The sequence below is a fragment of the Ischnura elegans genome, chromosome 5 (assembly GCF_921293095.1).
Source record: "Ischnura elegans chromosome 5, ioIscEleg1.1, whole genome shotgun sequence".
Taxonomy (NCBI): Eukaryota; Metazoa; Arthropoda; class Insecta; order Odonata; family Coenagrionidae; genus Ischnura; species Ischnura elegans.
In genome coordinates this window covers 60,977,020-60,991,966 of record NC_060250.1, presented here as the reverse complement: position 1 = coordinate 60,991,966, position 14,947 = coordinate 60,977,020, and the positions used below count along the sequence as shown (strand labels likewise).

Here is a 14,947-nt window from a genome sequence, read left to right as displayed (position 1 = left end):
TGTACAACATCTATGATCATATCGCGGCCCCAAAAATTACAATAAGTCCACTACACCAGCAGCCATCCACACACCAAGCGTTCCGTCTCTTATTATCCCTCAATAGGTGTACACAGAATATGATGTTTCACTGACGATCTGTAAATGTTGTTCTCTACCTTCAAACTTAACTTCTACGCCTCGAGTACCTTAAAAACATTATAAAAATAAAAATAGAAAGAAATCGTATGTTACTAAATTACATCGCGTGGATAAAAAATTCGTCCTCCTCTCGTCTAAAATATACTGCCCCGATGGTTATTCCCTATACGTTTACATATTGATACGTTCCATTGGAGAGTTTCGTCAGGATGCGTTCAGAGGGATTTGGCTTTTTTTCTTTATGAGTTGTAAGAATGATATTGGTAAATGGCAAAGATATGTGAGACGGTGAAAGAAGGTAATGTTCGACTGGCTTAGACCCACAAATGGACTTTATGCTTTCCGCAGGGCGTTCAATTCGCTCTTGAAATCAGGGTTGAGGTCTGACAGTTAAGGTGAGGTAGACCGTTAGTTAAATTTTTAAATAAAATAATGAAATTACATTTTAAGATTTTTAATCGGGTAGCATTGGACATTGACACATTGCGGGCCTTTATGGACAATTATGAATTCAGTTACGAACATTGATTAGAGTTACCCTTCCTTTACGCTACTGTGTATTATTGTCTCCAGCGTCTAGTGCACCACCATCATTTTCATCATCATCTTCAGCGTACTGTGCACCAACAGCTTCTTCATCATCATATTCTGCGGCTGGTGCACCTTGATCTGTATCTTCAACGTCTGCGTCCCGCGCACCACGTCCATTAGTTTCGTCATAAGTGTCGCGTGCACCATATCCTGTGTCATCTTCATCAACTACGCCCTGGGCACCACGTTCATCATCAGCGTCCCCTTCATTCAAATCCTCTTCACCATCGTCGTCTTGAGGCGGATTCCTCCCGTAGCCCCCCTTGGTGGAGTAGTTGGGGTGGACGTTGGGGAAGGGGGGAAGGGGGAAGGGGGGATAGGGGGGATAGGGGTATTGAGGAATGGGTTTGCTTTCGCTGTTAATGGGCGATGTAATGACTGGATCTTTGACGGGAGCAGCGTCGGTCAGTCCTCGCTCTGTTAAGAAAGGATGATATTGATTTAGATTTGCTGCGAAATTCGACAATAAATTAGGAAAAAAGTTGAGATGGAGGAACATTCCGCAGTTAAATGTTGATATATAGCAACTCACCCAATTGGAAAAAGTTAATGCCGATGACCAAAATTCCTACGAGGAGGAAGAATTTTGCGTTGACCACCATCTTGTCTGCAACGCGGAATACCTTTTCGCTTGATCTCGAAGATCGAAGGTGAGGAGCACTGTGGAAGCTCTCGGATTATATGCGCTGAGGATCACCGTAGGCCCATATCGCCCACGCTGATGACTCTTTGTCCTCAATGTGATCGCGTGATTTCGGTGATTCATTGCCGTGCTGATCATGAAGCTCATTTCCGCTAGTTAGTTTGCTGCCGTAGAATTAATCACGTGATCACATTGAGGAAGTCATCTGCGTGGGCGATATGGGCCTACGGTGATCCTCAGCGCATATAATCCGAGAGCTTCCACAGTGCTCCTCACCTTCGATCTTCGAGATCAAGCGAAAAGGTATTCCGCGTTGAAGACAAGATGGTGGTCAACGCAAAATTCTTCCTCCTCGTAGGAATCTTGGTCATCGGCATTAACTTTTTCCAATTGGGTGAGTTGCTATATATCAACATTTAACTGCGGAATGTTCCTCCATCTCAACTTTTTTCTTAATTTATTGTCGAATTTCGTAGCAAATCTAAATCAATATCATCCTTTCTTAACAGAGCGAGGACTGACCGACGCTGCTCCCGTCAAAGATCCAGTCATTACATCGCCCATTAACAGCGAAAGCAAACCCATTCCTCAATACCCCTATCCCCCCTATCCCCCCTTCCCCACTCCCCCCTTCCCCAACTGCCACCCCATCTACTTCACCAAGGAGGGCTACGGGAGGAATCCGCCTCAAGACGACGATGGTGAAGAGGATTTGAATGAAGGGGACGCTGATGATGAACGTGGTGCCCAGGGCGTAGTTGATGAAGATGACACAGGATATGGTGCACGCGACACTTATGACGAAACTAATGGACGTGGTGCGCGGGACGCAGACGTTGAAGATACAGATCAAGGTGCACCAGCCGCAGAATATGATGATGAAGAAGCTGTTGGTGCACAGTACGCTGAAGATGATGATGAAAATGATGGTGGTGCACTAGACGCTGGAGACAATAATACACAGTAGCGTAAAGGAAGGGTAACTCTAATCAATGTTCGTAACTGAATTCATAATTGTCCATAAAGGCCCGCAATGTGTCAATGTCCAATGCTACCCGATTAAAAATCTTAAAATGTAATTTCATTATTTTATTTAAAAATTTAACTAACGGTCTACCTCACCTTAACTGTCAGACCACAACCCTGATTTCAAGAGCGAATTGAACGCCCTGCGGAAAGCATAAAGTCCATTTGTGGGTCTAAGCCAGTCGAACATTACCTTCTTTCACCGTCTCACATATCTTTGCCATTTACCAATATCATTCTTACAACTCATAAAGAAAAAAAGCCAAATCCCTCTGAACGCATCCTGACGAAACTCTCCAATGGAACGTATCAATACGTAAACGTATAGGGAATAACCATCGGGGCAGTATATTTCAGATGAGAGGAGGACGAATTTTTTATCCACGCGATGTAATTTAGTAACATACGATTTCTTTCTATTTTTATTTTTATAATGTTTTTAAGGTACTCGAGGCGTAGAAGTTAAGTTTGAAGGTAGAGAACAACATTTACAGATCGTCAGTGAAACATCATATTCTGTGTACACCTATTGAGGGATAATAAGAGACGGAACGCTTGGTGTGTGGATGGCTGCTGGTGTAGTGGACTTATTGTAATTTTTGGGGCCGCGATATGATCATAGATGTTGTACATTTTATGGCTTCATATATAAAGGTCTACGCCCATAATGGTGAAGTTGGTGATGAAAATGGAAGAGAAGAATTAAAAGATAAGAGGCAAACTAGTTAGATGAAGAGAGAAGGCTATTTAGAGAGATGTCGTGAGACTCTGAGAAGGAACTTATCGTCAATATATTGTGACGAAAAGCCTCGTCACGGCGCATTCTGCGTCCGCGTCTTTTTCCCGATTGATGTTGGCGCGCGGCAACAGCAAGTGATGAGCGACCTTCTTTTTTTTATACTGTCGTCTGCTAGCATTTAGCATGTCTTTTGTTGTGTTATGGGTATATAAGGCCCGGTATTGTGGGAAATCTCCGGGAGAAAGCGGTGGTTAATCCGCTAGAGAGAACGGAGGCCAGCTGTGACCGTGCCGAGATGGGGCAATAAGACGGGGCCGCAGCAGAAGAGGGCTACGGCATTATGGAGGTCGGGCAACGCGACCAGGGGAAGGCGTGGAGTACAGCGAGGCACGAGAAAAGTGTCCTCGCTTTTTCGTCAGGACATCACGACATCGTCCAAGGATTCGCGGGATGTAGTTCCCCGCGATCGACGCATCGTGACCCGGCGACCAGGATTCGGACCCGCCGTCTTTGACACTTAAGTACTCTAAACCCTCTCCCGGGACGGGGAAATAATCCCGATCCTCCCCCGCTCCAGCCAGCCCACGCGCCCTGAACGAAGAAAGTCCCCAGTGCGCACGTGTGTCATCCTAATAACCATGTGGTTCCTGGCATAAACTCACGTCACTCTTTCTCGGTCTAAAGACCATTTTAAATTGTATCACTATTCTCCCGTTCGCGTCATCCCATCTGGTTGACGTCAGACTCATTTTTGATTGAACGGAACGTGGAGCATGTAACATTTGAAAGTAGAACAACGAACATTACCCATAATTGCCTTTGAAGTGCAGTGGTTTTTGTCGCAACTCGAGCAAGATAACGAGTGCCCGTGTCATAGCAATCATTGAGATATTCAGTGTTATTTTTGTCCATTTTTGTTCATTTACCCCAATAGTCATCTCATCCCTCATTTATTAGATGTAAGATTTCTTTCTTTTTGTGTCTGGCATATTTGCTTCGTTTTTCTTTTTTGCAAGTGTATCATTGATGTCTCGCCCAAGTCAGCATCACCTTTCATCCCTCATTAGTGTTTAAGGACAAAAGTGTTCGTTTTATTTTCTCTGAATAAATTTTTGTATGGCAGTCATTCGCTGTGTACGAGGTCATTCATCCTCTTGCTGTGCCATTGCGTTCAATGCCGTCAGTTCCCATCTTGACCGCGAGCCCCAGAACCTACGAAAAATTAAGAACTCGGATCGTGATCCCAGTTCGACGGTGCACGGCAACCGGGAGTGTATCGTCACAATATCTAAGGTAAAGTAGGGTCTTTTGAGGGTTATCCTTAAAGAAATTTTCTTCAATCACGCAAAGTAAAAGATTTGTGTAAGAAAGCTTAAACCTAGCCCGTAAAGACATGCCAACGTATCCACACGAAACTCTCCAATTGAACGTATCAATATATTCGTAGATGCCCATCTCCATTTTGCGTTAAGTCTCTTCCATCATACGTCATAGCCTCCCATTACTTCCTTTCTAAGCTCAAATCTATTTCCTTCCATCCTAATTACATATTTTGTTTAAATAGTGCCTAAGGATATAGTTATCATTTTTGTCGTAACGGACGCAGTTACTATGGTTTGGTCTCCGTAAGCGTATGTATCCAAAATGCGCCTGATTTTTCGCGCAAATGTTCAACTGAAGGGCTGAAATTATGGAGATGTCTCCACAAAGTGATTTAGTGGCAGACAGAATGAAATGCAACTGCATCGAAAAAACGAAATGTCTGAGTAGAAAGGCCCCTAGTCAGCGGCCTCCGTGACATACGTATCGCGGACTGTCGCCACAAGCGGTCACAATATAATTCGGAGGGTTGGGGTGCCTGATTTTGATAGATCACATCACATCATAATCACCATTAGTATAGATTTCTATACACACTCCTAATTTTTATTTATTTTTTTATTTTATTCCCAAACCACCGAATACAGATCTCATAGGCCACTTTATATTGGAGTATTCGCATGTAACAAACAACAATGCCGTGGATAGGTGAAACTTATTCAGGCGGGACTCGAACCCGCAACCGCATGCGAGGACTTTACCCCGCCGCCACCTAGGCAGGCAAAATTTGAATTACAAAATACACTGCCATGAATTAGTCCCGTACCCAAGCCCTCCAGGGTTGAGATTGACGATGCTAACCGTTATACCAACTGGCCAACGCCTTCTTAAGCTTACTTAAGTTAGTTAGTTAGATAGTTAGCTTAAGAAGACATTGAACTGACACATCTATAAAGTGTATCTTATTTTCCCGTGAAACTCGGATCAATATGCCCGTCAGCGATACGAGTGGCGACTTTTGTAAACCCATTCCAATGTACGGTGGGTGACAACACCTTTAGAGGTCTACTTCTACATCTACATCTACATAATACCCCGCGAGCCGCCTAAAAGGCGTGTGGCAGGGGGTGTTAGGACACCAGCCGTTTACAACTATAAAAAAAAGAAGTGCTCTAACGAGGTTGGGACTAGCGTTTATTAAAGTCCTTTATGGTTCGGGGGAAAAACGAATTCCCATATCTATCCGTTCGGCAAAACATCTCTCTTAATTTATCGCTTCTATCGGACCTGGAGATATAGTGTGGCTCTAATAATATGTTTTCTGTGTCTCTCTTAAAGATATCCATTCTCAATTGTTCAAGCAATCTAAGCCTAGCGCGCAGCCTCCGAGTCTCCAACGGCTCCCAGCCTAATTCGCTTAACATCTGGGTAACACTGTCTGTACGCCCGTAGCAGTTTTTGACGAAACGCGCAGCCTTCCTTTGTATTTTATTCAGTTCGCGGATTAAGTCTTTCTGCACCGGATCCCATGCGCTCGCTGCATATTCAAGGTGCGGTTGGACGAGAGCGAAATAGCACCTTTCTTTTACTTTCTCATCCGAAAATCTTCCCACAATACGCTTGACGAATCCTAATTTCTTCAGGGATATGCCGCAAATATTCTTTATATGTGTTCCCCACGTGAGGTTCGAGGTTATCGTAACTCCCAGGTACTTCACTTCGTCTGTTGCCTTTATGTTAATACCATCCACTGCATAAACATGGTTAGAGTTGGACGAATTCCGCAAGAAATGTACCGCCATGCGTTTGCTCAGATTACGCTCTTGGCTCCACAAATGTACGTTGTTTAAGTCAGATGATAGAATTTCATAGCCAGAGTGATCACTAATTTCGCGGTAGATGACAGCGACGTCAGCAAATAAACGTATTTTACTACTAATGCGGGAGCAGAGATCATTAATGTATATAATGAACAACAGGGGGCCGATTTCGCTTCCTTGTGGAACACCTGATGTAACTTTCACAACATCAGAGCTAATTCCGTCAAGAACTACTTTTTGTTTACGATCTCTGAGAAAGTCGCGTATCCAGTTTACAACTGTTTCGTTTAATCCGCATGACTGTAATTTGTGTAAAAGTTTGTTGTGAGGTACAGTGTCGAAAGCTTTCTTAAAATCTAGAAATAGTGCGTCAACTTGTCTTTTCGATTCACCAGATTTTATAACGCCGTGAAGAAAGAGCGCAAGCTGTGTTTCGCATGATCTACCTTTTCGGAATCCGTGCTGACAGTCATGGAGGAAGTTACGTCTGTCCAAGAAAGTTATGATATTGCTAACGATGATATGCTCAAGTATCTTGCCTATAATCGATGTTAATGAAATCCTCTTGAGGATCCTCTTTTGTAGTATTCGTAGGAATGCCTACCAAACGACTCAAATGATGCAACGGCTTGCCTGCGTTTCGAGCGGAAGCCGTTGAAACGTGAGAGCTAATCTATTCGCGGCTCTCTGTGGCGCTAAAGCAGTGGCAGATACCGGATTTCCATTGCTTTGCGTCTCTTTCAAGCGGCTCGTTGGTCTAGGGGTATGATTCTCGCTTAGGGTGCGAGAGGTCCCGGGTTCAAATCCCGGACGAGCCCGTTTTTTTCATGCTCAGTTTTAAAGTGTCAATGTACGATAAGCGCGTTAAATGTACGATATTCAGGCTGCATTACGAACCAACCTGTCTGTATTCATGTAAATTCCTGCTTGGTTTACTTAATTTTAATTTGTATCTGAAAGTAGTTAAGTATTTCCTTAGTAGTCGAGGAAAGATACGCGAAAAAAGGCCATAATAAAGAAATTTTTGCGTCCTGGACGGATCGGAATGCGGTTTTTTGCATTCGCTTGCAAAAATTATTTGTAAAAAAGTTACCATATTTTCATTTGGGAGAAACCTTTAGTTGCAATGCTGCAGGCCAAAATGCACTCGGAAAATGCAATTTCTGAGACGCCCTTTGGAAAACGTAATAACTTTGTAGAAAAGAGTCAGAACTGGCCCGGAACGGGTACTCGGGGTTTTTGAGGTCGCTGATCACGATTATGATGTTCAAATTGACACCCGGACCACTTGGGGCTCAGGAACACCGTCGAACGTCATCTCCGTGGAACTGTCCCAGAGTTCATGCGGGAAAGGAAAAACAAGCGGCATCCGGGGGTTTTTTGGGTCGCTGAATTCAAATATGGCATCGGCGAACCTCCCCCGGACACCTGGTGCACCAGAACCTGGACCTGGACGTCATCCCCAAGAACTTTCTTGACAATATCGACAAAAACAACCCGAAAATTATCGGAGGCGTGTTTTTTGAGGCGCTAAATCACAATTCCACGTCGAAAACGACCCTCCGAACACCTGGTGCAACTAAAGGTTTCTCCCAAATGAAAATATGGTAACTTTTTTACAAATAATTTTTGCAAGCGAATGCAAAAAACCGCATTCCGATCCGTCCAGGACGCAAAAATTTCTTTATTTTTGCGTATCTTTCCTCGACTATTAGGGAATTTTGCAATTTATAAGTAAATATTCATATGGATACAATGTCTAAACAATTATTTTCTCATTGAGGGCCGTGCGGTGCAATGCATGTTTTTTTGTCCACGAATTGATCTGAAATTGTTTATGGGTCAAATAGAATTAGTGCAACTTCTATTTCCAGTTTATTCATTGACAAATTGGCACACGGTTAATATAATTAACCACTTTTTATAGTATGTGCAATTTTCCTCCGATCCTCCAACGTGGAGGTTAACCTTACCTCCACACTATCTTTTTTATATGTCAGTTCACAAAGACTTCTTTATTTTTTAGATGAAAGTTATTACACTAAAAATTTAAAACGATTATTCAGGATAGAAAACCCACTCGTACTATTATTGGTATGTATTAAAATTTATCGGAAAGCTGCCTAAATTACGCATAGTCTAAAGCATGAAGCTGCGCTAATGTAACTCTTCGCTTCTCGCTCAGCACAAAATAATTTCCGAGAAAAATTGAATCCCGCCTCAGAACTCTTTCATAGTCATTCTCTCATTGAATACGGCAATGAACTCGGTCGTAACTCGGAATTTAGATCGACTCAGTGATGGCATCTCCCGGCTGTTCCACGAAGCTGAAGCGACGCGCGGGTTAATGTGGCCATTTATTTTCCCGTAAACCTAGGGTCCCTGCCCGAGTCAAGGCGAGTATCAAGCAGATTATCATCCGCAGTCATTCAATAAAGAGCTTATTTCCTGGAATCCGAGCCGTCCCCTCGTGGCCTAAAGCTTCTGTTTTCCTGGAAGCTCCCTGCCATGAGGCATGAGAACCCTTTAACAGGTTCAGTGTCGCCAACTCCATGGGGCCTGAAGGGGCCCGAGCCCCCTCAAAAATTCGTTATGGGTGTGAGTAAAAATATGTCAGGCTTGTCGATTTTCCCCGAAGTGTTCAGATATCGAGATTCGAGTTACCAGGGTTCTAATGTTGATCATATGACTCTTCTAAAATGCTTAAAAAACTTAAAACTCAGTACTTATAAAATTTCCCAGGGCAACATCCCCGGTTTGGGCCCCTCCAATATTTTTTGTAAGTCGGAATATCATAATAAGTATTTAACTATTATCTAGCGCGCCTGATGAGGTTAAACTCCAGGTCCAGAAGATTACGAAATTTAAGATTTTTGAGGCTTAAAACAACACTTTTAGGCTGTTTCGTTACTTATTTTCCATTTAATTAAGTTTTTAAGCAAACATTTATGCATAGTATAGTAATTATACCTAATAGTAAGTTTCTTAAGATTTTATTCCTTGCTATAAGGGCCCCCGCGCATTGGCAATTTTTTCAAAGCAACAAATTAATCGCTAAAAACTCACGAGGTCTATTCCTGCCGGCAACAGTTTTTTCGCCCTCGGAATAGGTCCGAACGCAATTATTTAGTTGCGGCAACTAAAACGTCGCCCATGGGCTAGGCCACAGTCAATGCCGTGTGTTTCGTCGGGACTTCCTCAAAGCAACTAAATAGTCGCTTAGTAAAAGTTGGCAGTGCGCGGGGGCCCTAAAAGGTCCGAAGCAGAAATATTTTCATCTGTTTAAAATCGTTTACTCTAGCTTACTTGGGTTTTCTGGGCTCTCTTCTTTATGTATTCGAAAGCTGAACTAAATTACCATTTTATATAGTGTACACTTGATACCCCAGAAGGGGGCTAAAGCCCCTCCCTTGATCGACCACTGCCCATGCATAACTTTTCTCTGCGCAGGTGAGGTGGTTGAACATTTGCTAACGCAGAGAATTTAGGGGACCACATAGGGTAGACATCAATCCATCCGATCAATTGTAGACGAGTTTACTTTGTGAAATGATAGAAACAGCTGTAGCAATTTTTCAGGTTTTACATATATCTGACATAGATACCAAACTGGATTTTATTGAGCATTTTGAAATGCAGTGCATACAAGTATGCATGGAGAAAATTTGGTTAGTGAGGTGGTGCCGATGGCGAACGCACATTTTCTTTCTGTGAGAGTCCCTACCCCCATCACCCACCTGTAGTAGCATGATACTCATTGCCACTTTGGGGGATTTTAATCGGTTTTAAAAATTGTCCGCACCGAGGCGAGAGTGAGGAGAGATCGATTCATTTATTATCAATACTTGCTACATCATGTTTAAAAACGTGAGGAATGATTGGCTCCACGGCGTTTTCCAACATAGGTAAAGGCTCTCGGGAGTTCCTCCACGTAGTTATGTCTAAAGGCGGCAAAACTACGCTGAGGAACCCCCGAAAACCGTTACCAATGTAAGGAATAATCTTGAAAAATTATGACTTCGATAGACCTCATCATCACGAATATATTTCAGTAAACCGCACTAATTACAACTTATTGCCGGTCACGGTGGCGGTGGGTAAAGTCTTCGCCTGCCAAACCGTAGGTCGCGGGTCGAATCCCGCCTAGGTAGGTGATCTCTATCAAGGCATGGATGTTTGTGTTGTGTTTTGTTAATTCCTCCGTTGTAAAAGGCCTCTTTCTGCTGTTCGCAGGGACGTTAAAAATAAATTAAATAAAAATAAAATTATTTTTGCGATTGATCGGAACGCTCTACCCACGATGCAAGAGGCGAATTTAATAAACCCCTTAAATAACGCTGTGTATGAAAGTATATTCAGGATTCGTGCCTAGGATACTGGACTCTTTAATTCTCTACGGTCTTTCTCTACGTACTGTTGAAGGATCAGTGGAATAAGGATGGGGTACTGGAAGGGAGAAGGGGTAAGAGAGTGTGAGAAACTTTGCTGCCGTGACATTCACTGCCTGCGCCATTCAAACTCCCTTCGCCCATTCATGCCTCTGTTATTTGAGTCGCGCGCTGTCGCTCGGATTCGAGGAATCGGAGGAAGTTGTCTGACGAAGCCACTTACCACCAAAACTTGCGAGAGCAGTATCAGTTAATCGTCGAGCATGGCAATAATACGTAAGACAAAGCTTCACATCAATCTAAAGAACGAGATAGTTCCTGGAATTATAACATTCCCGAGTTGATTGATACATGATTATTATGCACAAACACTTAACAAGCCTTCTAATTTGGCATTGGCTAATTAATGTACACTGTATATAGTTATTATCATCAAAATCGATATACAATTCAAAAGATACAGCTCCCGCTCAGTTCTTCTATCAATTAAAATTTTTGCATTACCCCATCTCTATTCAAAACAAAAAATATTGTAATTCCGATTCCTAGGTAAAGTAATTGGAGCACATATTTTATAATTACAAACTTACTCACCACCAAAATCCGCAATGTTAACTTAGTTTCTAAGATTTGATATTCTCTACAAGTGATGATCAATACGATTGAATTTACCAGGGGAAAATAAAAATGCTATCCAAGCTATGACTGAAAAAGAATGAATACTACTCCACTTTACATGAAAATAAAATATTTTCGTGGTATAAACAACCTATGGCGATAAATTACTTATAAGAAAATGGAAGATAACATAATTCTAACCACAACGTAACCCCTACCTAAATTTTTACATGCTGGGAAGGAAATAAAGCGTTTCTATCTCCATGAGAATCTAAATTCTTAGAATGTAGAAACTCGAACGTCTTTCAAATTTGACGCTTTGAAAGAATCACTTTAACTCTCCTTTCATCATTATTCTAGGTTCCATCGTTTGATTATTTTGCAATTCTGACCCTAATTTTCTAAAGGTACTACCATAATGAGTTTTTTTTTTGGTCTTGCACACTTCGATTTTTTTGTGAAGAGGTATTAGCAGATGATGCGCGTGACATTTCCCAAATACCGGAGAAATTCCTTGGGCCACGGCGCAAAAGGTCACTTTGCCAATATGCTTCCATGTGTTCCCGTAAAAGGCACCCATTCAGCTTTCTAGTTCAGCTCTTCGGTTTACCAGAAGTATCATAAAAATAGTGAATTGATCGCCTCGCATTTAGTATGTTATAGATGACGAAAATTTGAAAATATTTGAAGTAGATACACTAGAAACGTAAAAAATAGTCGATAACTTCTCAGCGAAGTAATGAAGCGTCATTAAATTTCCTTGAATACGTCAATAAAATTCGTGTGTTTAATAAAGTGTTTCGTTAAAGCGGGATCAAGTTAGAAAATATTAGCTAAACAGATATTTATGATGATTAAAAAACTCCAAACTACGAATTTTTATTCTGAATCAGATAAAGACAAATCACAACATTTACGATTACTGGATTGCACGAAGTTCAGGAGAAATTAATGATAAGGCAATTTAAAATTAAATGAACACCGCGTTAAGCTTGCTTCGACTCAAACCATGAATGTCTTAATGGGAAAAATGCGATCATGTAAGAAAAAAAGCAGGGCTCGTCCGGGATTTGAACCCGGGACCTCTCGCACCCTAAGCGAGAATCATACCCCTAGACCAACGAGCCGCTTCAAATACCAAATAATTTATTAAAACCCGTTATCTCTTGCTTCTTTGACGCCAGAAGCAGCTGTTTGGAGCGAAGGTAATCGCGCATGATTTGGGCCGTTTGGTAGGTAGGTCATCGAAGCTAGCGGACCGGCCCCGAAATAACTACGTCGTTTAAACGACGATAATACGAAGCGATATAATTATATTTTGGATTGGTGGAGCCTGATACTTTATCGGGGATAAAATAGATTTTTCTCTATTGATCTTTTAATCTTAATTTTAGTACTCCTCGTAAATTAATTTTTTGCAGTAATGCCAAATGAGCAATATGACCATTCTTTGAATTCTAGACCTCAACCTTATGCTTCGTTCAATTGCAGAAAAATAGCCCGCATTGAATGTTTAGCGAACTAATTATAGAATCTCCCGAGCATTCGTTGCGATCAAATGATGATTAAACTAAAATAACTGACCAAAAATGAGACCAAAAGAAAAATACTCGCAATTTCAGCAAAAAGTTAACTTCAATGCAGATCACAAAATGGGTTGACTGAAAATCTTTTCTGAAAATCCAAACTTCAATGAGGAAAAGATGAACACACGTCGATACTAGCCGTCGATGATAGCATACAAATATGTACATCAAAAATGCATTTGCATCACTATACTCGGAAAAAGATCAAGAATGTTACTCACCACATATCTGCCTGACCTTTGGACTCTGAAGAGACTTTCATGACGCTTGCTGCATGCTGGACACGCTTCACAAGAGTACCACCCGATCCACACGGTCTGCCTCTCGTGTTCCTAGATTGCCGCTCGCATTCAAGGCCATGCTACGGACATCAAAAGAGAAGTGATGACATGAATTACTTCGAACAGGTACGTTCATATATTCATAAGCCAATGTTTATGATTAATGTTTATTTATGTGCTCATATTGAAAATTTGAATTGCAATTGAAACTTTCAGCAATCAGATTAAAAAACTTCATGTAAGTGAACCACAACCAAGAAAATATGTATCATCCCGAAAACTACTGCTAAAAATTAATTTTCTAATTTTTACTTCAGAAAAATAATTCTTCTGTTCTCTGTAGTCTCAGGCTCAACTTTGCGGAAGTTCATTTAAACTTTATTTCTTCTGTTATTGTTGCAAATTTTGCTCCAAGTTCATAGTGTAAAAATGGCAATATGTGGATGATAACCTACTTATATTTTTCACAGTGAAGTTGTGCTTTGCTCCCACACCGTCTCGTATTAAGTCTGGAGTTACTTAACCATCTGTATTTAGATTGCAAAAGACGTTAACACAAAAAAATAAATGCAATTTCATTTCAACATGGATATGCTTGAACATTAGCCCGGAAAAAATTCTAATAATTTGGGAACCCTACCCGTTGAGTGATTACTTAGCGATTTTATACACCCAAACGACCATCAGAATTGAGATTTTTCCAATGAAAGTTACGTTAACAAGATATACTGCGATCACGAGACATGCACACTTACGAATACTCTCATTCATATGAAAGTTATTACATTTGTGAATATTTAACTCTCAGAGGTACTTTTAAGTGGCGAAAAATATCCGAAAGACAAAAATTCAAAATTTACACTGGCTCTATTTGTCCGTGGTACCATCGATCCGACCGCAAAATTTTATTTTTTTATTATAAGCTTTCCAACCCACATTACACTGTATAGGTTCTAGATATTGACCATGTATTTTAATCGAAAAAATACACAGACACGAATTGCTGGTATTACGCCATGATGGGCGTATTTATTTCACAAAACAAAATTTCCTTCACAATTTTAGTCCATTCAAGGTAGATGAGTGTCTGTAAAAAATAAGTCCTGAATTTTAAGATTTTGTTTCTCTCCATCACCACGAGTAAGATTTTTGATGCAGAATTCAGGGGTGTCAGTTTCAAATCCCATGTGGCGTATAACTAGAGGCTATGAAATATTAGTTGCCCAACGCCTTGGAGATCAACGTGATGCAAAGGAAGTATTTCGCAGCCGTTTGCCAAGGTACGCACTTGACTTTGCGTCGAGAAGGTACCTCTGAAAGTAAACTTAAATCAATCACCTTAAGGCAACGAATGTCAAGGTTCATCGACGTAGGAGGCGTATATGAAGATCTGTGACTGTACCATATCAATTCATGAGGCATGCGTTCTGCAAGCAGATGCATTACGGTTGTGATTGGGCAAAGAATGAGTATCTCTGCTACGCAAATGTTAAAGGTAACTGCCACTACAAGATGCATGGACATTTAATTATGAGCATAACTTAATGAATACAAAGAATGTAATTAAATAAAGTATGGATGCTTACGCTGGAGGGATTAGTTTGAGCACACAAGTGTACCACAGCAATAGAAAAATTGACATAATTTACGTACCATCATCTACGATGACTTTAGTATCAAGAGGTATTATCTTTTTCAGGACATATTTTTTATCCCATTTCAACTAATTGTGAGCGTTGTCTCTAAAAATGGGTGTGCCTAAGGACAGATACTTATCACATAATGCCATTGCCA

At 41.2% G+C, this 14,947-nt stretch overlaps 2 protein-coding genes and 2 non-coding genes across 4 annotated transcripts; 2 read left to right on the top strand and 2 right to left on the bottom strand.

Moving 5' to 3' along the window:
• Nucleotides 1–579: 579 nt before the first annotated feature.
• Nucleotides 580–1,369, bottom strand: LOC124159835. The gene is made up of 2 exons (XM_046535742.1): nucleotides 1,265–1,369; nucleotides 580–1,149 (listed from the first exon to the last, which is right to left on the bottom strand). Exons 1-2 carry the CDS (start codon nucleotides 1,332–1,334, stop codon nucleotides 692–694), a joined length of 528 nt encoding a protein of 175 aa, XP_046391698.1. The 5' UTR covers nucleotides 1,335–1,369; the 3' UTR covers nucleotides 580–691.
• A 291-nt stretch (nucleotides 1,370–1,660) lies between these two features.
• LOC124159834 lies at nucleotides 1,661–2,454 on the top strand. The gene is made up of 2 exons (XM_046535741.1): nucleotides 1,661–1,769; nucleotides 1,885–2,454. The coding sequence occupies exons 1-2, from the start codon at nucleotides 1,700–1,702 to the stop codon at nucleotides 2,340–2,342; spliced, it is 528 nt and encodes a 175-aa protein (XP_046391697.1). The 5' UTR covers nucleotides 1,661–1,699; the 3' UTR covers nucleotides 2,343–2,454.
• A 4,572-nt stretch (nucleotides 2,455–7,026) lies between these two features.
• Trnap-agg lies at nucleotides 7,027–7,098 on the top strand. Its single transcript has one exon. It is a non-coding gene; the product is annotated as a tRNA-Pro (tRNA).
• A 5,243-nt stretch (nucleotides 7,099–12,341) lies between these two features.
• Nucleotides 12,342–12,413, bottom strand: Trnap-agg. The gene has a single exon. It is a non-coding gene; the product is annotated as a tRNA-Pro (tRNA).
• Nucleotides 12,414–14,947: the final 2,534 nt, after the last annotated feature.

Excerpts from the sequence above, each read along its gene's own strand:
- LOC124159834 (XM_046535741.1), top strand. The coding sequence starts at position 1,700 with ATGGTGGTCAACGCAAAATTCTTCCTCCTCGTAGGAATCTTGGTCATC. Across the intron at positions 1,770-1,884 it reads CATTAACTTTTTCCAATTGG|AGCGAGGACTGACCGACGCT; the intron begins GTGAGTTGCTAT and ends CTTTCTTAACAG.
- LOC124159835 (XM_046535742.1), bottom strand. The coding sequence starts at position 1,334 with ATGGTGGTCAACGCAAAATTCTTCCTCCTCGTAGGAATTTTGGTCATC. Across the intron at positions 1,150-1,264 it reads CATTAACTTTTTCCAATTGG|AGCGAGGACTGACCGACGCT; the intron begins GTGAGTTGCTAT and ends CTTTCTTAACAG.